Genomic DNA, 21342 nt, shown 5'->3' with positions numbered 1-21342 from the left:
AAGAACAAGTCAAAATTACTTAGACAAGTTAGATGTCTTCAAATCACCAGGGCCTGATGAAATGCATCCTGGTATATTCAAGGAGCTGACTTAAGAGATATCTGAGCTACTAGCAATTATCTTTGAAAAGTCATGGAAGACAGGAGACATTCCAGAAGACTGGAAAAGGGCAAATACAGTGCCCATCTATAAAAAGGGAAATAAGGACAATCTGGGGAATTACAGATGAGTCACCTTAAATTCTGTACCCGGAAAGATAACGGAGCAAATAATTAAGCAATCAGTTTGCAAACACCTAGAAGATAATAAGGTGATAAATAATAGTCAGCATGGATTTGTCAAGAAAAAATTGTGTGAAACCAACCTGATAGCTTTCTTTGACAGGATAACAAGCCTTGTGGGTGGGGGGAAGCGGTAGATGTGATATTTCTTGACTTTAGTAAGGCTTTTGATAGGGTCTCGCATGACCTTCTCATAAACAAACTAGGGTAATACAACCTGGATGGAGCTACTATAAGGTGGGTGCATAACTGGTTGGAAAATCATTCTCAGAGAGTTATCAGTGGTTCACAGTCCTGCTGGAAGGGCATAGTGGATGGCTTTGCAGCTATTTGATTCCTGAACTGCAGTGGAGCAGTATCCCTATTTTGGCCCCAGAGTATCTTGCCACAGAGTACATCAACAGAAAGGGCTACTATTCCCGTGGTTATTCAAGTGCTGGTGGCTCACTGGGGATGCTTCATTGACATCAGTGTTGGATAGTTAGGGAAGGTGAGTGACACTTGCATCTTTAAGAACACAGGACTGTTCAGAAAGCTACAAGCAGGGACATCTGTCTCGACCAGCCGATTACCATTGGCAATATTGAAATGCCAATAGTGATCCTTGGGGATCCAACCTATCCCTTACTCCCTAGGATCATGAAGCCGTACACCAGATGGACCTATCCTCCATGAACTTATCCCATTCTTTTTTTAACCCTTTATAATTTTGGCCTTTACAATATCCCCTGGCAGTGAGTTCCACAGGTTGACTGTCCAATGTGTGAAGAAGTACTTCCTTATATTTGTTTCAAACTTGCTGCCTATTAATTTCATTGGGTGATCTTTGATTCTTGTGTTATGTAAATAACACTTCCTTCTTTGTTTTCTCTACATCAGTTATGATTTTATAGACCTCTCTCATATCACCTCTTAGTCATCTCTTTTCCAAGCTGAAAAGTCCCAGTCTTTTTAAATCTTTCCTCATACGGAAGCTGTTCCATATCCCTAATCATTTTTGTTGTCCTTCTCTGTACCTTTTCCAATTCTAACATATCTTTTTTGAGATGGGTGACAAAACTGCACACAGTATTCAAGGTGAGGTGTACTATGGATTTATATAAAGGCAATATGATATTTTCTGTCTTATTATCTATCCCTTTCCTAATGGTTCCAAACATTCTTTTAGCTTACTTTGACTGTCCTCCTTTGTCCTCTTTTTGTTCACCTCCTTATCTGGGTCTGTTGTCTGGGTGTGGAGGGGGAATCCCTCAACTCCACAATAGCCGCAGCTGCAGATAAAACACTCAGAGGTACCATTGTCAGTATAGTAGGAAGGGAAAACTTAAGATTCAGGGCTCCCTCCTTCTTCTGCTCCCCTCCAGTGTTAAACAAGACATGCTTATTGACACTTCTGCTTTGGCCTGCTTGTGCCTGGTGCCTCTCTTGGCTCAAGTCATGGTAAGTATGATGCAGCAGGGAATTGCTCCATTGCCGGAAACTGAGTATAGGGCAGGGACACTGAATACTGGCACCGTTCTCCACAGATAATGGTAAGCTGATCTGATATTTCACTCCTGAAGGTACCAAAGGCAAAGAGAGCACAGCTGCTCATGGTGGTGGTGTGGGGGGGGAATCTTCCAGTCTCCATGAACCCTGGGCAGTGGAGGTCACAATTGTGACCAGAGTGGTCAATGTTGGTCGTTATGGGACAGCTGTTGGAAGACTGTTAGGGTTGACATAGGTGTGATGGGTTGGATCACAGAAACCCCTTGGGAACTGCCAACTGATGTGCCAAGACTACTTCTGCCCCTTCTTTCCCTGCCAGTTTGGAACTCCAGCTCCCTGTCTTGCTGAGCCAGACACGGCAGTCTGCTCCAACATAGACCCAGGGTCTGAACCACATGTCCCAAAGCTACAGACTTAACTGGAAGCAACTTAAGAAGTGTTCCTGTCTTTAACGCTCAGATGCCCAACTCCCAATGGGGTCCAAACCCCAAATAAATCTGTTTTACCCTGTATAAAGCTTATGCAGGGTAAACTCAAAAATTGTTCATCCTCTATAACACTGATAGACAGAGATGCACAACTGTTTGCCCCTCCCAGATATTAATACATACTCTGCATTAATTAATAAGTAAAAAGTGATTTTATTAAATACAGAAAGTAGGATTTAAGTGGTTCCAAGTAGTAACAGACAGAGCAAAGTGAATTACCAAATAAAATAAAATAGAACATGCAAGTCTATGTCTAATACAGTAAGAGACTGAATACAGATAAAATCTCACCCTCAGAGATGTTTCAATACGTTTCTTTCACAGACTGGACGCCTTCCTAGTCTGGGCGCAATCCTTTCCCCTGGTACTGCCCTTGTTCCAGCTCAGGTGGTAGCTAGGGGATTTCTCATGATGGCTGCCCCCTTTGTTCTGTTCCACCCACTTACATATCTTTTGCATAAGGCAGGAATCCTTTGTCCCTCTGGGTTCCCACCTCCTCCTTCTCAGTGGAAAAGCATCAGGTTAAAAATGGATTCCAGTTCAGGTGACATTAGGGTGACCAGAAGTCCTGATTTTATAGGGACGGTCACGATTTTGTTTTGTGTGTGTGTGTGTGTTTTTTTGTTTTGTTTTTATATAGGCACCTATTACCCCCCCACCCCCATCTCGATTTTTTACACTTGCTGTCTGGTCACGCTAGGTGACATGATCACATGTCACTATAAGACTTCATTACCTGCTTGCCAGCACACAGGTAGACAGGAAGACTTACAAGTAAAACAGAGCCATCCATAGTCAATTGTCCTGGTTAATGGGAGCCATTAAGATTCCAAATCACCATTAATGGCCCACACTTTGCATAACTACAATAGGACCTCAGAGTTATATTTCATGTTTCTAGTTTCAGATACAAGAGTGAGTGATACATTTACACAAATAGGATGACCACACTCAGTAGATTATAAGCTTTGTAATGATACCTTACAAGAGACCTTTTGCATGAAGCATATTCCTGTTACATTATATTCACACTCATCAGCATATTTTTATAAAATCATATAGAGTGCAACGTCAAAGTAGGTAACACAGTGTCTACACTTGTGCTGTGTTGACCTTTGTACATCAGCCTTGGCTCAATGCCACTTTGGAAGCTGGTGTTACTATGTCTGCATAATGACAGGTTTCAGAGGAACAGCCGTGTTAGTCTGTATTCGCAAAAAGAAAAGGAGTACTTGTGGCACCTTAGAGACTAACCAATTTATTTGAGCATGAGCTTTCGTGAGCTACAGCTCACTTCATCAGATGTATATCGTGGAAACTGCAGCAGACTTTATATACACACAGAGAATATGAAACAATACCTCCTCCCACCCCACTGTCCTGCTGGTAATAGCTTATCTAAAGTGATCAACAGGTGGGCCATTTCCAGCACAAATCCAGGTTTTCTCACCCTCCACCCCCCCACACAAATTCACTCTCCTGCTGGTGCTAGCCCATCCAAAGTGACAACTCTTTACATAATCAAGTCGGGCTATTTCCTGCATAGATCCAGGTTTTCTCACATCCCCCCCACCCCCATACACACACAAACTCACTCTCCTGCTGGTAATAGCTCATCTAAACTGACCACTCTCCAAGTTTAAATCCAAGTTAAACCAGAACATCTGGGGGGGGGGGGGGGGTTAGGAAAAAACAAGAGGAAACAGGCTACCTTGCATAATGACTTAGCCACTCCCAGTCTCTATTTAAGCCTAAATTAATAGTATCCAATTTGCAAATGAATTCCAATTCAGCAGTTTCTCGCTGGAGTCTGGATTTGAAGTTTTTTTGTTTTAAGATAGCGACCTTCATGTCTGTGATTGCGTGACCAGAGAGATTGAAGTGTTCTCCGACTGGTTTATGAATGTTATAATTCTTGACATCTGATTTGTGTCCATTTATTCTTTTACGTAGAGACTGTCCAGTTTGACCAATGTACATGGCAGAGGGGCATTGCTGGCACATGATGGCATATATCACATTGGTGGATGTGCAGGTGAACGAGCCTCTGATAGTGTGGCTGATGTTATTAGGCCCTGTGATGGTGTCCCCTGAATAGATATGTGGGCACAATTGGCAACGGGCTTTGTTGCAAGGATAAGTTCCTGGGTTAGTGGTTCTGTTGTGTGGTATGTGGTTGTTGGTGAGTATTTGCTTCAGGTTGCGGGGCTGTCTGTAGGCAAGGACTGGCCTGTCTCCCAAGACTTGTGAGAGTGTTGGGTCATCCTTTAGGATAGGTTGTAGATCCTTAAGAATGCGTTGAAGGGGTTTTAGTTGGGGGCTGAAGGTGACCGCTAGTGGCGTTCTGTTATTTTCTTTGTTAGGCCTGTCCTGTAGTAGGTAACTTCTGGGAACTCTTCTGGCTCTATCAATCTGTTTCTTTACTTCGGCAGGTGGGTATGTCTGCATAATGAGGCACTTAGAGACAAATTTAAGTGTAGGCACCATGCGCAACTAGGTTGACACAAGGCGGCTTACATCAGCATAACTTTGTAGGCCTTAGGCCAGGCCTTAGATTCAATGTTCCTGTGGCTGTAACTCTTTTCACCAAGTTTATCTTCACCTAGTGGGCCTTCACTTGTCCACTAGGCACCTTTAGATCTGTATTTCTTGAATAGATGTTCCCACAGCTATTCTCTCTGTTCATGTACTTTATGGGATTTGTGGGTGAACTTCTCTGCTTTCAGGATCTGTTTTCATCTCTCACAACTTTCTGATAAATTCCCATTTTCACCAGTTAAATTTCCTTCGGTTTTTTTCCTTGATACATTCTGGTACGTCCATAGATTTTATTTACCAATACTTCTCTTCTCTAATAGTGTCTGTTCACATTCCCAGGTCTATGTGTTTCTGCTTCTCCTGACCTGAAACCTTTCCTATTTTCCTTCTTTTCTCCTTCTCACTTCCAAGCCCCCTACTTTTCTTCCCCTGTTCTTTTATTTTTTCACCTCACCTCCTACCCCAGCTCTGGTTCATCTGCTAGCTCAGCGTGTAGGTTCTTCTCCTTCCCTCCTTCTCTAACAGCTTTTTCTAACCGTCCCCTTCAGGTAAATTCTGAGTCCCCACCCCAGCTTGAGGTGCCTTTGTACTGGCTGGCTGTCTCCCCAGGACAGCATTCTGTGCTGCTGCAAGTGACATAAGGGAAATGGAGATTTTAAAAAGTTTATATCTCAACAAAACTTGAGTGAAATTTCATGGGACAAAGCCAAAGAGCTTTCCACCTGTCACTTTTCAAGAGGCTGTGGCAAATCATGGAGATGTTAGAGCTTCTCAGAGGCCCCAAGAATCTTTTGTAATGGAAACTGTTAGGTAACCAACTATGCTACCAGTTCCCCCTATAATATTTATGGATTTTTGTTACTGAATTTACAATCTTAATCATCTAATTCAGAAGCAAAATAATTGTGTATGGTACAGTATATCAATGAATGTAGTAAAGATCTAAACTGAATTATACAAATCTGGCTGTTTTTCTTGACTTTTGGAGTCAGTTTAAATAACCGATCATATAAACTAATATACAATATTTGGATTTTGAAAAATACTTTGATGCAATTTTATATGACATACAACTGCTCTAGCTAAAAGCTATAGGGAATGAAGGATAGGAGATTTACTGCGAATACGGGATTTATTTGTAACCCATTCCCTCTAGGAAATACTTTTTAGAAAATGCTATGTCAACTTATTTGCAAGAATGAAATCTATTCCCCTAGAGGTCAGTAAGCACTCTGACAGCTGCAAGTTGTTTGTGTTTTAATATAAATAAATGAGCTAGACAGGAGGCCAGCTAAGTTAATTGCTTAATTTTGCTAGTTTTCATTTGTACTTGCAAGGTAATTCATGTCTCAAATAAAAACCTTCAGGAACACCCTGAATAAGATTTACTGTAACTGGAACACGAGAGCTTAAAAGGGAAATAAAATAAAATGTCTTCAGTTAGATGGATAAGCAACAATTCCAATAAACAAATGGCTCAGAATTTTGTTTTGAATACAAAATATAGTAATTCCCAGGATTGGTGTGGTATATTTATAATTCTCCTCTTCATGTCATCAAGCAGTAAATGCCATTTAGCTCATTCAAATATACTGAAACCTTTACCATAGGCAGCTACCTGTCTTTAGAGACTGTCTGTCTCAAAGGATCCCCGAATGGTCGGAGTACATTTCTGCTCCAACTATATCAGAAGACTATCCCTCTTTAGCAAACAGGTTGTGTTAGACCCCCCCCCCCCCCCCCCGACCGATTGTTTAAGATAGCTTTCATTGCACATCTAATACGTGATGATGCAGATTTGATGGCTTGAGTCAGGCTTGTTAGCCAAAATGACCTCCGACAGGCATGGGCAGGCATATTGCTGCTGAGGCTCCTGCACTGTATGTGGTGGTGGGTGTAGATGCTTTCAGCACTGTGCTTTGTGGTCATGCCGGTGGCTCTGTTGTGAGAGCTTCACTCAAGTTATTCACTGGTCATTTGCAGATTGTTCCATTGGCCATTCTAGTGTGAATGAGTGCAACTCCATTGGCTTCCATGTGCCTTTGTGTCAATATTACGCTGCTGTCCGTTCCAGTATGTGAGCTTCTTTAAAATGTTCCCTTGGTCTCCCTTGTGAGCATTTATACTACAAGTGTTATGGTTTCCACATGCAAGAGCAAAGCATATATTTCTCGGTTTAGTTGACTGTTAAGTTATGTGTTCTTTCTCCGTTTATTCATTTTCCTTTATAGGATAAGATTTTCAAAAATGCTTACTAAAATGCTCATTGACGTCAGTGGGAGCAGTTAGACCAATGCTGAGTGCTTTGGAAACCATCCCATAATGTCTCAATAAGAGTCAGTACATGTTACTCACTTTGTAATAGCCCATTTGAATTACCCATGCCCTGCAGATAGGCAGGGAAACTCCATACACTGAGGTTATGTCTCCGCTGCAATAAAAGACCTGTGGCATGGCCGTAGCTGGCCTGGGTCAGCTGACTAGGACCATGTCTACACTTACAAGCTCACAGCAGCACAGCTGTAAGCTCTCGTGTAGCAGCATTATGCTGAAGGGAGAAAGCTCCCTTGTCAACATCATAAAACCAGCTCAATGAGCAGCGGTAGCTATGTCGGCGGGAGAGCATCTTATACCGGCAACACTTATATCGCTCAGGGCGGTGTTTTTTTCATGCTCTTGAGCGACAAAAGTTTTGCCAACACAAATGCTAGTGTAGACATGGCTTTTGGCTCAAAGGGCTCAGGCTGCAGGGCTATTAAATTGCAATGTAGACATTCAGGCTTGGGCTGGAGCCCAGGCTCTGAGACCCCACAAGAGGGGAGGGTCTCAGAGCCTGGGCCACAGCATAAGCCCGAATGTCTACACTGCAGTTTTATAGCCCCGGAGCCTGAGCCCTGCAAGTCTGAGTCTGCTAACCAGAGCTCTGAGACTCAGTGCTGTGGGTTTTTTATTGCAGTGTAGACATACCCATAGGGGTGCAGTATACCGAAAACATTAACTCTTTTACATGTACATAGCTACATACCTCTTTCATATCTCCTCTCTAAACTAGACAGGCTGTCTCTTCGGCCTCACTCTATGCTAATCAGTCTCCACATCTGTCTCTGAACCTACTTCTCTTTTTGCTGTATCTTTTTTTTTAAAAGAGAGGGTGAAATCCTGTCCCCAGTGAAATAAATATCAAAACTCTCACTGGGGCCACAATTTTACACTGAGTAACCAGAGCTGAACACGGGGTTCTTGTTGAGGCTGTCCATTGGTTTTCTGTATTAATCTCCACCCTGGGCCTTTTTCAGACTAGCATTTTGTTTGCTTTATTGACTGCCATTGCATTTTGAGCAGAGGATTTCATTGAAACACCTGATCTCTTTTAATGAAGGGCTACTGCCAAACAGAGACAAAACTCCAAAATGGCACTCCTGAGGCTGATGTGCCCCAGTGTTTTACCTACTGTGCCTTACTGGAAGTGTTTTGCTTTGCTCTGTATTACTATACTCTTTTTGAGAATTTATTGATCTTAATGTCATGTCTGCAACGTAGTTTAAATTAAAATGGCTTTCCTGGGAAATGACACTACGAAAACAAAGCTGGTGTCCTGGAGGCAGGGTAGTGCAGAGGTTGTGTGGATACATATATTCGCATAGCATTTGCCTTCCCTTGGTTCCTGTCTGCTCCTTTCTTGGGAATAGGAAACATACCAGAATTTACACCAATCCCATCTCCTGAGGGCTTACCCTGGCAAGATCCTTGTAAATGTCTCTATAGCATCTCCCCACAAGAAAAGATAAGATACAGTGGGGAAGGTGGGAACATGATGTACATTCATGCTAGTGACAAACTTCAATTAGCAGGCACCCTTTTTATGGAGGCAGGATGTTATTAACTAAATCGAAGCTGGATGTTGAGTTTCTACCGTAGTGCTGATCCAGCTCTGTGGAAATCTTTTGGTTGACTTCATTGGAAGCTGAATCTGGCTGTTAGTGAGCAATATTCAAGAGCTAAAAAATGGAAGATTTCTGGAACTCTGGTTTTGTCATTCCCCTTGACAACTGTAGTATCAATAACACACAAAAAGCCAGGCAGATAAAGATATATTTATCATCACTGTTTCAACCAAAGAGTTAGGAACATTGTAATTCACCACAATTTCACCTCACATGAGTAATAGGCTCCAAACATCCCTCCTGAATGAGCAGCAGTGCCCATGTCTCTGCTCTCCATTGTACAATGTAACACTTCTGAGCCAGTCTTTCATACAAACTGTAGCCTAGAACTCTTTGCAGAATAACTGGGGTAAAATTCAAAGGCATGATCCTGAAAGTGTTCAGCACCAGCAATTCCTGTGGGAGATCTCAGGAATTACAGGTTCTCTGTCCCTTCCAAGGATTGCACCCGAAGTGTGGGATATCCCTAAATCTTTGTACACTGGGAGAGGGGGAAGACGCTTATGAGCACATGTTAAATCCTTAGTGTTAACATGGACTTTTGCCATTTTACCCCATATCAGATGATTGAATTAATAAATATATTAATAAATTAATATCAGTGGGAAGTGATGCATGAGGAATCACTATTTTACACACAGAACAATCAGTGGATGGACCTAACTGTTCATCAGGCTGATTTGTTAAAGCAAGAGCAGCGATGGGTTTTGAGAAATACATCACCAGTTATGTGCCTTGTTAGGACAGAAGCAGTGGCAGGTCTAGGGCACAGTTTTGGATGCAGCTCTGTTACTGTCTTTAATAATCTGCAGGATGGACAGCACCTCCTCTTTCCCCACCAACTCTTGCCACTGCGGACGTAGATTCTTATCTTGCCCACACCAGTTGTCCAGCAATACATAAACTCCCCATTTTACACAGGTGGAAGTGAGAGCAGAATCGGGCCCCAAGCGCCTAGGGAAAAAAAAATCTCATTTAAAAGACTAATAACTCTAATGGCCAGAACTGACTATTATGATGATCTTTTCCAACCTCCTGCATAACACAAGCCACTTGCTCCCAGCAGCCACACCATATCACTGGTTGCAATAGTTCTACTTTCTGCCCAACCATAGAGGAACCTGACGCCATGTGTGTAGTCGTGCTGCTTTTGCTGCTACCTTAGTGCTGTTGTGCAAGGTACTTTGTCCTGCCCGCTGATAATCAGCATTGTACATCTACCAAGGCAGTTCCTTTCATTTATTTCTCTTTTTAAAACACCTTTAAATTCCAGGGCTTCCTGTGTTTTTCAGAAAGTTCATTTGTTCGGGTAAATATTCATTTTACACTTGAATTTCCTGTATAATTAATTAGCCTGGAATTCAGAGTGATTCTATGAAGATTCCTCACTTCACTGCTCATGTTTTCTTGCTATTAACAATTTTATTTCTCAGTAGGTTCTTGTTACAGTTTAATTACATTACCCTTTAAAACAGAGGATTTAAATTTTCTCTTAAATTAGTTGCCTTTCCCCCAAGAACAATGTTTTACTGGATTTGGTTTATTTTTAAAAAATTCAATGTGGGTCTTCTGATATTTTTTTAAACATTAGTCCCCTTTATTAACTCACTGATTGTTTTTTTTTCCAAACTATTGAGCTAGAAACGTGTTAAACGTGCTTAAAAACACTTCTGAACATTACAAGCCAGATTTTCACAGAGGCCTCAATCCAGCCTTTCTGTGTGTGCAAGACAGAATCTTTGGACCCAGTTTATCCTGGCCTACACATTGTATAGTAATGGACACCACCAGTACAAAGTGGGTATAGAATGCTGCCAGATCAGAATAGGAGCACTTTGCACTTATTTTGTCCTGATGTAGTTCGTTGTTGACCTGCAGAATGACTGTCTCCTTAATATGTAGAGCAGATGTTCTCAAACTGTGGTCCATGGATCATTGGCAGTCTGCTGAGTGCTTGCTGGTGGTCTTCGTAGAACTGGCTGGTCACATAGTGCTGACCCTTTCTTCTTGTTTCCATTTGCTTTATCATATTTTTTAGTGGTGTTTAATATCTTAAATACTTGCCAATGTCAGTTGTGCATGTAAGCAATATAGCTGCAGCAGGGATGTCGTGAGCACGTGGGCCAGATGCAGTCACAAATGGGAGAGAAGGTAGTCTGTTAGATGCTGTCTATTAAGATGTGAAAAAGTTTGCGAATTCTTGATCTATGATAGAAAAGATCTGTTAGAGCATACAGTCCATCCCACTGCCAAGCATTGTTTTCTATTATTTTTCAGATAATTTGCCCCGTCTGTTTTAAAATGTCCCAACCAAATAGTCTTCCACTGTTCCCTTGTGAGGTTATTCCACAACTTAGCTGTTTAATAGTAAATTGGTGGTCTGTATGCACACATCCCATTCATGTTTAATTTATACACCAATTGTGTCCACATTTTCCATCCTTTACAGAGATAGGTGGTAGCGTGCAAAATAGTCCACCTGCCAGAGACTGCATGTGCAACATTAGGCACATGCAGGGAGAGGCCATGTTTTGAAAGTTTGGCCTGGCTACAAACTACCAACATCTGCTGGCAGCTTGAGGAATTTTAAATTGCTGGTTTCCTAGAGGGTTTTTAAAACTGTGAAAGTTTAAAATAGTTTATTGCATCACTTAGTGGCTTGCTTCGGCGTGTTGACATGTGTAGTGTACCATGAGAATTACATTAAATGTAATTACTTTCCAAAAAATAGAATATGTCAGTCCTTTCAATCTTCTATAATTACTGAGTTGTGCTGCACTATATCTCTCTTGCCTGTGTTAAATACGTGACGTTGTGAGTGGCAGTGCGGTTCCAAACACCCAGGTAAGCTTAATGCATATTGATTCTGTCGCAATAAAGGAGTATATTTTTGGATCATCTCCTTTGTAGTTCATACTTTTTGTTCCCCGAGGGGAGGATTCATTTTCTGTGTGGCATCATAAAGAAGTGCCCCCAGTTTAGGCATGCTGTCTGGCAGAAGAGAGATAAGAATATCCATAGAACTTCTTGCACATGCAAAGTCTTTGCAGTTTAGTTTCTTTGTATAAACTAGCCACATACATTTCACCATCACTACATTCATTTTAAATTTTAATGTGGGCACATGTAATAGATTGACAATCCTGGAAACTGTTTGCAGTGTTGTTGTAGCCATGTTGGAAACTGAAGTTTTGATTTATCCTTAGAACAGGCAGCATCAGTGCAGCGTGCGGGAAGCTTATGCCTAGTTCTGGGCTGAACAGTCAGGAAAGGGGGCAAAGATCAGAGGCTCGCCATTTCTCAGGGGGAGCTGAGGCGTGCAGGTTACCCAGATTCATCTGAAATTCCTGTGCACCATCTGGCAGTAAAGTAGAGCAGCACAAACTAAAGGGAAACTATAGTTTTGGGAAGGTGAGGGGGATGCAAATCAAAGCTGTGGTGAATAGGGGCCTATTGAAGTCAACATTGTCACAGCTTGGCCCATTCCCCCCTTGGTCTGACACCAGTTGGTTGTGAGTGAACCCAGTTGGGTCTGGACAGAGCCAGGTCACTGTTCCTAACTCTGGGTCTCTAAAGCACACTCACAGGTGCCAGCCTTCTTTGGGATGTGGGGCTCTGCAGCCTGCCACCTGACACCCCAAAACCAGTGCCTCTGCCCTGGTGGCTTATGTGTGTTCCCTCAGATTCCCATTTCATTGTGGGTGCTCTGAGCATCTTGATTAGAGTGCCCCAAGGGTCGGTCCTGGGGCCGGTTTTGTTCAATATCTTCATAAATGATCTGGAGGATGGTGTGGATTGCACCTTCAGCAAGTTTGCAGACGACACTAAACTGGGAGGAGTGGTAGATACCCTGGAGGGTAGAGATAGGATACAGAGGGACCTAGACAAATTAGAGGATTGGGCCAAAAGAAATCTGAGGTTCAACAAGGACAAGTGCAGAGTCCTGCACTTAGGATGGAAGAATCCAATGCACAGCTACAGGCTAGGGACCGAATGGCTCGGCAGCAGTTCTGCAGAAAAGGACCTAGGGGTTACAGTGGACGAGAAGCTGGATATGAGTCAACAGTGTGCCCTTGTTGCCAAGAAGGCCAATGGCATTTTGGGCTGTATAAGTAGGGGCATAGCGAGCAGATCGAGGGACGTGATCGTTCCCCTCTATTCGACATTGATGAGGCCTCATCTGGAGTACTGTGTCCAGTTTTGGGCCCCACACTACAAGAAGGATGTGGAAAAATTGGAGAGAGTCCAGCAGAGGGCAACAAAAATTATTAGGGGACTGGAACACATGACTTATGAGGAGAGGCTGAGGGAACTGGGATTGTTTAGTCTGAAGAAGAGAAGAATGAGGGGGGATTTGATAGCTGCTTTCAACTACCTGAAAGGGGGTTCCAAAGAGGATGGCTCTAGACTGTTCTCAGTGGTAGCGGATGACAGGACAAGGAGTAATGGTCTCAAGTTGCAGTGGGGGAGATTTAGGTTGGATATTAGGAAAAACTTCTTCACTAGGAGGGTGGTGAAGCACTGGAATGCGTTGCCCAGGGAGGTGGTGGAATCTCCTTCCTTAGAAGTTTTTAAGGTCAGGGTTGACAAAGCCCTGGCTGGGATGATTTAATTGGGGATCGGTCCTGCTTTGAGCAGGGGGTTGGACTAGATGACCTCCTGAGGTCCCTTCCAACCCTGATATTCTATGATTCTATGATTAACCCCTTCAGGGATGCCATGGCAGGCAAGCAAGGAACCCAGGGTTAGTAAAGGGATTTCTTAACTACAGACACTGTTACTCTCAAGAAAGAACTAGATGATTACAGATCTTTGTAAAATAACAGTCCTGAGATTCCCCTCCCCCATCTGATCTCACCTGTCCTGCGAGTCCAAAGCTGATCAGCATTTTAGGCCAGGTAGAGTCCCTCATGCCTTGTGTCTCTGCAGCCTCATCATCTGGTATGTGGCAGTGGAGATGCCATCTCCTTAAATCCATTTTATGACCCTGTTTGCCTTGTACCTCAGCTGGAAAATTCCAATCCCACTGATGCGAGTTGCACACGGGAAAAGAAGTTGTGCCCCTGAGGCGGGTCGGTGCTTGAGTCATTCAGAGATGATGACCCTTGATAGCTCTCTTCTTGATGGTCTTCTCTGAGGTCTCCCACACCCCTCCCTGGCAGGACAGTGTCTGGAATTGACTGACCTTGTCCAGGTTAAGTTGGCTTTTCAACACCAAACACAAAATGGAAGACAGGGTCCAAAAATGGAGGTCACAAAACAAAATGGAGTTCACAGTTTGATACAGACATATCCCACTCTGTCACAAATATCGTACCCCCAGCTAGCAATTTGGAGCAGAGGAAGACAGCCCTCTCCCAGTAATTTCTGGAAGGGGTGAGGTGTTTAGGCTCCTGTTTGCTATTCCTGGTCTTTCTGTAACGATTGGAGGTTATTACAGTCTGAAGTCTGTGATGTCCACAATCGTCAAGGCAACTTAAACAAACAAACAGATACAAAGTAGGCCATCCTCCCACCCTCTGGTATAGCAGCTGTTGGTAATAATATATTAGCCAGCTTGTTTTGTGACCCAGCTACTGTGCTCTTTAGTCCCGTCAGAGCTTTCTGATGATGCAGTGACTGAAAAAGCAAGACTATGCCCAGTAGATATGATGCAAAGTGCTATTTTCTGCTGAAGTAATAAAATGTTGAATTCTATCAAGTCACAACATCCTAGTTCAGGCAATGCTGGGAAACCTTTCTCTTAATTGGAGAATTCATTGGCTTTGACAAAATGATGATGAAAATAATGCACACATCTCTTTTCCCCCAACACCAGTTAAATCTGATAATTAGATGTATGTGCATGTATTGTCTTGTTTTCTGCTGTTCAGCTATAAGATTGTAATGTGAGATTTAAATAAATGCCGGAAAATACTTGATATGAAACATAATCACATTCAAGGTACATTCAGGGAATAGTTGTGATAGGGAGATGGTGCAGGAAGTCTTTCCTTCCTCCTCCTTGCCCACCGAATGGGGAGCAACCAGACTCTTCGTGCTTGTGCTCTCTGAATCCCATTCTCCTCTCACTTACTGATTTCACACAGGTGTGTTTCCCATGACTTCCTGATTCATGTCAGTGTAATTCTGAAGAGAATCAGGCCTGCTGAGAACAAGCACTAGGGAGTCAGCACAATGTGGGGAGCTCTGCAGTTCCTTGTTATGCAGTATAGCAGTGGTTGCTGCTATTGTATATGTTGTCACACAGCAGCCCTCTGCAATTATCCCTCCTCCGTGGCTGGAATGGGCCTGATTATTATAATATTAACTTTCGTGTTACTATAGCATCTAAAGACCCCAGCCAGGATCAGGTTGTCCTAGGTTGTATCATTGTCCAAGGCAATGTATAAACAGTGAGAGACACATCCAGCTCAAGAGCGCTGACACAGTAAATAGACAAGACAGACGAAGGGCAGGAGGGGAAACAGGCACAGAGAGCAGGTTAGTAGCTCAGCCAAGAATAGACCCCAGGACTCCTGATTCCCCATCCAGAGCCTTAACCAGGGAACCATGCTGCCTTTCATGGGCTTGATTCTCCTTTCACTCACACCCATGTAAATCTGGAGTAACTCCACAGAAGTTAATGGAGTTACACAATCCTAGTACCAGTGTGAGAGCAGAATCAAGCCTGTTGCTTCTATTAGCTGGTGTCCCATCATGATGGGCACTGGTATTACCATAAAATGACTCTTAAGTGTTTGTTTTTTGTTTGTTTGTTTTTTGAGGGGTTTGAGTGGTGATGCTTGCTTCTCCATAGCTATGGATTACTTTTCTGAATTATTATCATGCTGTTCTTCATCTTTGTACCCGTTAGAGACTTGTTGAGGTGAGCCTTAACCTGTGGAACTCCTTGCCAGAGGATGTTGTGAAGGCCAAGACTATAACAGAGTTCAAAAAAGAACTAGATAAATTCATGGAGGATAGGTCAATCAATGGCTATTAGCCAGGATGGGCAGTGATTGTTTCCCTAGCCTCTGTTTGCCAGAAGCTGGGAATGAGCGACAGGGGATGGATCACTTGATGATTACCTGTTCTGTTCATTCCCTCTGGGGCACCTGGCATTGGCCACTGTCGGAAGTCAGGATACTGGGCTAGATGGACCTTTGGTCTGACCCAGTATGGCCATCCTTATGAGCCATGAGGTTTTTGGTTTTGCCTTTTTTTTTTTTCCTTAGCACTTGTTCCATGTAAATGGCTCTGAAGAAGCATCTAGACCTGAAAAAAGAATGTGTGTAAGCTGCAAAGCTTGTCTCTCTCCCCAACAGAAGTTGGTTCAATAAAAGATACTACCTCACTCACCTTGTCCTGTTGCTTTAGTCTGCTCAGCTGCTAATCCTGCACTAAGGAAATGGTTGAATTTGGAAAGAGGACAGTGTGGCATATTGGCTTTGTGTGTATCAGTGAGCAAGAGTTGCCCCCCTAGTGATGGGCTTACTTTTGCCATCAGTGGCAGGAGATCTTCTGGCTCCAGCATTCAAGGCTGGGGTTTGGGAGCTGAGGGACCAAAGGTCTAGTCCTGGTTTTCCGTGTGTGTATGTATACGTTCCATGGATTCGTTACAGTAGGGAAATTGAAAAATACTGTGACTCCCTGATTTTGACAGTGGGCTTGTGAGTCAAGCAAATGGGAAGAAAGGCACCGAGTCTGTGATTCATGGAGTGAAATGAGCCAGAGTAGCCAACAAAGGGAGGCAGATCAGGAAGGCAGTAGGAAGGAAGAGCAGACAGCAGCAAGGAAGCTAGTCAGTGAGGTGGAGTTGGGCAGGAAGGCTGCTGCAATGGTAGGTAATAGTAGGGAAGCAGGTTTCTAAATTAGGGAAGGGGATGGGGAAAGTGAATGTGAGGACATCCTGAGAGAAGCAAGCCAGGGCAATGGCGGCTGTACTCTCTGTGCACACTAATTCCTCTGTCTCCGTCCTCCAGAGCCAATCTCCAGTGGAGATCTCAGAGGAGCAGCTGGCTTTGGCTACAGAGAGGCTTCCACTAAGTCCTGCTGCATTTGCTGCTATTAAACTATGTGGATTTTTAAGTGTGCCTGCCCAGTGGCTTTAATACAGTGGGATGAATTTCAAAAGGCAGGATTCTGTTATCCCACATGGAAGGGCTGACTTGGACCAAAAAAAAACTGCATGCTCCTTAGTGGGTGGTAATTGTACAATTTGTACAATTGTACAAAAAAGTGAACAATCGGCAGATGCTGTATTTGCCTGACCTAATGCTCTTCCTGCATTAGAGATGTAATCACCAGCCTGGAGCATGTCTTGCTGCATGAGGAAAGGGCTCTGAAAAGGTCACTCTAACGCCTTTTTCCTACACGATAATGTTAACTGGATAGCATCTTAGTCTTCTCACTGGTGACCTTTTTAATTTGTGAACAACTCCTGTGATTCAAAGATGAATGTACAATCAGAGGACTTATTTGCTCGGAACAGAGCAATCCTTTATTACTTTGATGCCCTTGTAATTTTTATTATCTGCTTAACGTTTATTTTCTTCTCTCAGCCTCAGTGGTTGCCATTTAAAGTCAGCCCTCACCAACAGCTATTTCTGTGATATCACAGCTATTTCCTATTTTAATGATGGAGAAACACAGCAGTTCTTTTGTATACCACCATGTGGTAAACACCGGCTCTCTAATGGCAACTGCTGTGCTTTTCCTTAATGATAAGATTTTTATCATTTTATTTGGCAAAGAAAACCAAACAGCACAGCTAGTGTTATGAAATCTCTAATTTAGAGGCACTTCTGTTGATGTTTAATGATCAAAATCTTTTCAGCACTTTTGATAAATGGAGGAGAGCATGCTAGAGTTTCTTCTCACCAAGCCATTATGTGAACATTCATGATTCAGCTAAGCCCCATGTGGTAAAGAGCAAGTTGTTCTTCGTGAAACAAACTCTAACACACTGAGATGGTTTAAAGATCTCTGTGTGTACATAAACTGACATGTGCAGCAGTTGCATCAAAAGTCTCTCTGATTCAGCGTGCTTATCTCAAGACAGCCTAGCATTGCAGTGATATTCCAACTAAAGCAAGTGTGTGCTAGAGAGCTAACACTGGAGGTGTAGGTGCATGTGTGGTGACTATGTAGTGGAGAGGAGTGCACTAGAAATACCATAAATGACATTTTTTTGTGGCGGGGGAGTGATGTTATATGAAGAAGATAAACATTCCCATTCAGTATTTCATAAGGAATTATTCAAGAGGGTTTTATGGGTTTTTTTAATTACAAGATTCTTTTAAAATCACAGTACTAATTGTACTGGCTGGTCTGAGTGGTTGAAGCCCTTTATAGGTATGTTCTCTAACAATACATCAATAAAGATAATGTGAGCAGCCGTGTCTCAGCTGCTCAGAGCATCCAGCAGATAAAATCACAATCCCAGGAATTCAGCAGCAATTTTAGTTTCTGTGCTGTGGGTTAGAGCAGATTTTTCTCTGCATCATTTATCACATTGTGCACATATGGTCCCTGTGCTTCATCCCATTCATTCTTATTAAATTTCAACTTGTCCTTTTCAACACACCTGAAGAAGAGCTCTGGGTAACTCAAAAGCTTGTCTCTCTCACCAACAGAAGCTGGTCCAATAAAAGATAGTACCTGACCCACCTTGTCTCTTTTTAACACAGACATGCCTGTGTATTCAGTAATGATTCCTAACTTGGAACCTGCTGAAGGTAAAGAGTGGTGTTTGGGGGAGAGTTGGGGAGCACGGAGTTAGCATGAAGGAGCTTTGATCATTTCTTTTTGTCTCTAAGGCATTTGAAATCCCAGCCCTAGTTTTTAGGCTGTCAGTTGCGTGAAGTTATAAATGGTGTGCCACAGGCAGACGCTCCCTCTCAGTCTCTCTCCCTAACCCACATGATCTTCCTTTACTTCACCTCCAACCACATCGCTAAAGAGGGAAGTGAGTGTAACCCCACAGATTATGTAGCTCTCCCCATGCTCACAGGCCTGTGCCATTCTCTCTTCAGCAGAGCTTGTGAGCGTGCCCCCCAACCTTGCAGCCTCATTCTTCCTTCCTCTGCCATCTCTAGTGTCAGCGAACTTTCTCTGTTGCTGTAGTCACGTTTCCTTTTGATGTGGTGATGAGATTTGATACCCAGCCACATAATGCAGTGCTTCCTTGCAGTAGCACAATCCAAGGTTAACTTCTCAAATGCCCCTGGTGTCTGTCCTCTCTCATTGGCTGCTTGTTCCTCTTCCTGTTCCAGAGTTTCCAGGAATACTAAATTTGCATGTAATAAAAATACTTCTCCAACTGTAAAGCCAAATTCAACCAGCACATGCAACTCCCATTGAAGTCAATGATGATTTAGGCTCAGTTATTCCAGGGCTGAATTTGGCCCCTGCTGATTTTAAATTTGACCATCAGTTGCCTTCTACAAGATCTCAGTGGCTCACTGATTGGCACTTCATTGTAAGAATGTTTATTGCCATGCAAAAGAAATAGCTCCTCCTTCCTGGTGTTCTAACTGCTACATGGAGTAACATGCAGATCTTGGGGAGCTGAATTCTGTGCTCTGTATATGCAAGCGCTATGGTAACCAAGCAGTTGCCTCTTCCTGCTCACTGCTTCCCTCAACTCCTCCCCTGCCAAACAGGCATGTCTCATTGACTGTGGAGAGCATGGAAGAGGAGTCAGTTGCTGTCTCCCTGGCACATTGTCCCAGCTGGATGGAAGTAGGGAAGAAACAGCTGCTGGTATTTAAAAGCAGCTCAGCCCTTGCTGATGAAATCTTGTTGCCTGCTCCTCCTTCCCATCTCCCAGCACCGAGCTTTTGACCAGCACTAGGCTTGTACTCATGGAACAAACCTCCTGGAGCATGATGGTGTTAAAGTGTGGGGTTAATGCAGGCCTGTAATCCACACCTGCTGAGGGACTAACCTGACCTTACACTGGCTTGATGTGTAATTAGTCATTAATTGTCATCTTGTAGCCAATCACAACTGGCACCCTCCATAACATGCATGTAGATTTCATGTCTCAGCTGATCTGTGAGTAGCTAAAATTGACCTGATTTATGTATTTCTATATTTAGGTTTACCTTTTCTCTTGGGTACAGTATTTAATGTCCCAGCCACCTGAATGGCCAGCAGCAGTGCTGTCTGGTGTCCTGTTTCCTGTCAAAGTCCCTTTTGTAGAATATAAATGTATCTCTTTGGGAGTGAAAAGCCACATAGGGAAAGTGAAACAGTTTGGTCCCTAAGGTGTCAAACAGAAGGGCACGCTTTTGGCAACTTTTGCACCGGACCAGTGGTTGTGGAAACGGCTGATAAATGTGCCATATATTTGAGGGATAGTCTCAAACCAAAACACCAGATCTGACCACCCCCAAAGCTTGAGGAAGTTGGATCCTGATTTGCATCTTAACTTTGTGGATTGGCTTCATGTCTATTATTTTTCTAAAAGAAAAATTTCCCTGTTGGATTCCATCCAGAACAAGCAAGCAACTTCCTTGCCAGATAAGCAGCTGTCGCAGTTTCTCGGCATTGAAACGGACATGCCCGATCACACTCACAACTAAATCACATAACATTTAGAAAGTGGAATGAATGCGTGGAACCCAGAGGTGTGCAGATACTATGGTGATGAGCACAATATAAATACCTAATGGTCAGACTGGCAGGTGAGGGAGGTAAAGAAGCTGCATAATGTATTCCCTAGTGGATACAACTGTATGGATACTTGTGGAAACAAATACAGCACCTGATTAATTTCAGTTACATGACTGAAGGGAATCAGCAGATCTTCTGTAACTCCAGCTGTCATGGTGTTTCCAGCTCCGTGTAGCTCAAAAGCTTGTCTCTCTCAGCAACGGAAGTTGCTCTAATAAAAAATATTACCTCATCCCCCTCGTCTCTCTAATATCCTGAGACCGGCATGGCTACAACAACACTGCATACATATAGTGTTTCCAGTGTGGTAATTCTCAGTGTTCCTGGAGAAAAGGCAGTTCTGTGGTATTTTGTATTATGAAATGACATGGACGTGATTTATTCAGCAGTGTTTTGTGACATAACTGGGAGCCTTTTCCTGAGTAAGGACTGTAGGATTTCTCCTGTCATGGTTATAATTCCTTAGCGGATAAGGGGGGTGGGGTTCCTTTCCAAAATAACTGCAGTACAGAAAAATGACTTTGCAATGTCTCAGAACATGAGGGCACTATCTTAATATTCCCCAGTTCATGCAAGTCTTGTCTAGTTGAGTTCTGTGTGGTAATATAGCCATTATAGAGATGAAAGGGCCCAATCATACTCCCACAGGAGTTGGTGGCATAACTCAAATTGACTCCAATAGGAGCAAAATCCAATAAATATCTTCTGCTCTGGTATTTAATCTGTTTATTTTACTGTTAATATCTGGTTTAACACCTCCATCCAACAGCTCTCTGTCACTGTAATGATCCTTTTCTGTTCTCTTTCAGAATGAGAAGGCTTTGGGACATTCCATGAGCCGTTCCAGTAACATCTCAAAGGTACAGTATGCAATGGATTATAGTCTTTGGTAAATTTTGAATTTGTGTGGTTTTCTTTGTTCAAACATGTAGGATATACATT

At 43.0% G+C, this 21342-nt stretch overlaps 1 protein-coding gene across 8 annotated transcripts in view; it reads left to right on the top strand.

Annotated features, from left to right (window-relative positions):
* The window catches only part of LOC125640324 (E3 ubiquitin-protein ligase MARCHF8), a 197988-nt gene that overhangs the window by 115514 nt on the left and 61132 nt on the right, over positions 1-21342 (top strand). For all 8 annotated transcript variants that reach the window (XR_012669326.1, XR_012669327.1, XM_075130723.1 and 5 more), the window contains one exon: positions 21210-21260. Coding sequence is in view for 6 of the 8 variants with exons in the window: in XM_075130723.1 (XP_074986824.1) it covers positions 21210-21260 (51 nt within the window). In the remaining 2 variants the exon portion in view is untranslated. The remainder of the gene's footprint in view (positions 1-21209; positions 21261-21342) is intronic.

This window comes from Caretta caretta, chromosome 7 (genome assembly GCF_965140235.1).
Source record: "Caretta caretta isolate rCarCar2 chromosome 7, rCarCar1.hap1, whole genome shotgun sequence".
NCBI lineage: Eukaryota > Metazoa > Chordata > Testudines > Cheloniidae > Caretta > Caretta caretta.
This window is presented reverse-complemented; position numbering and strand designations above follow the sequence as displayed.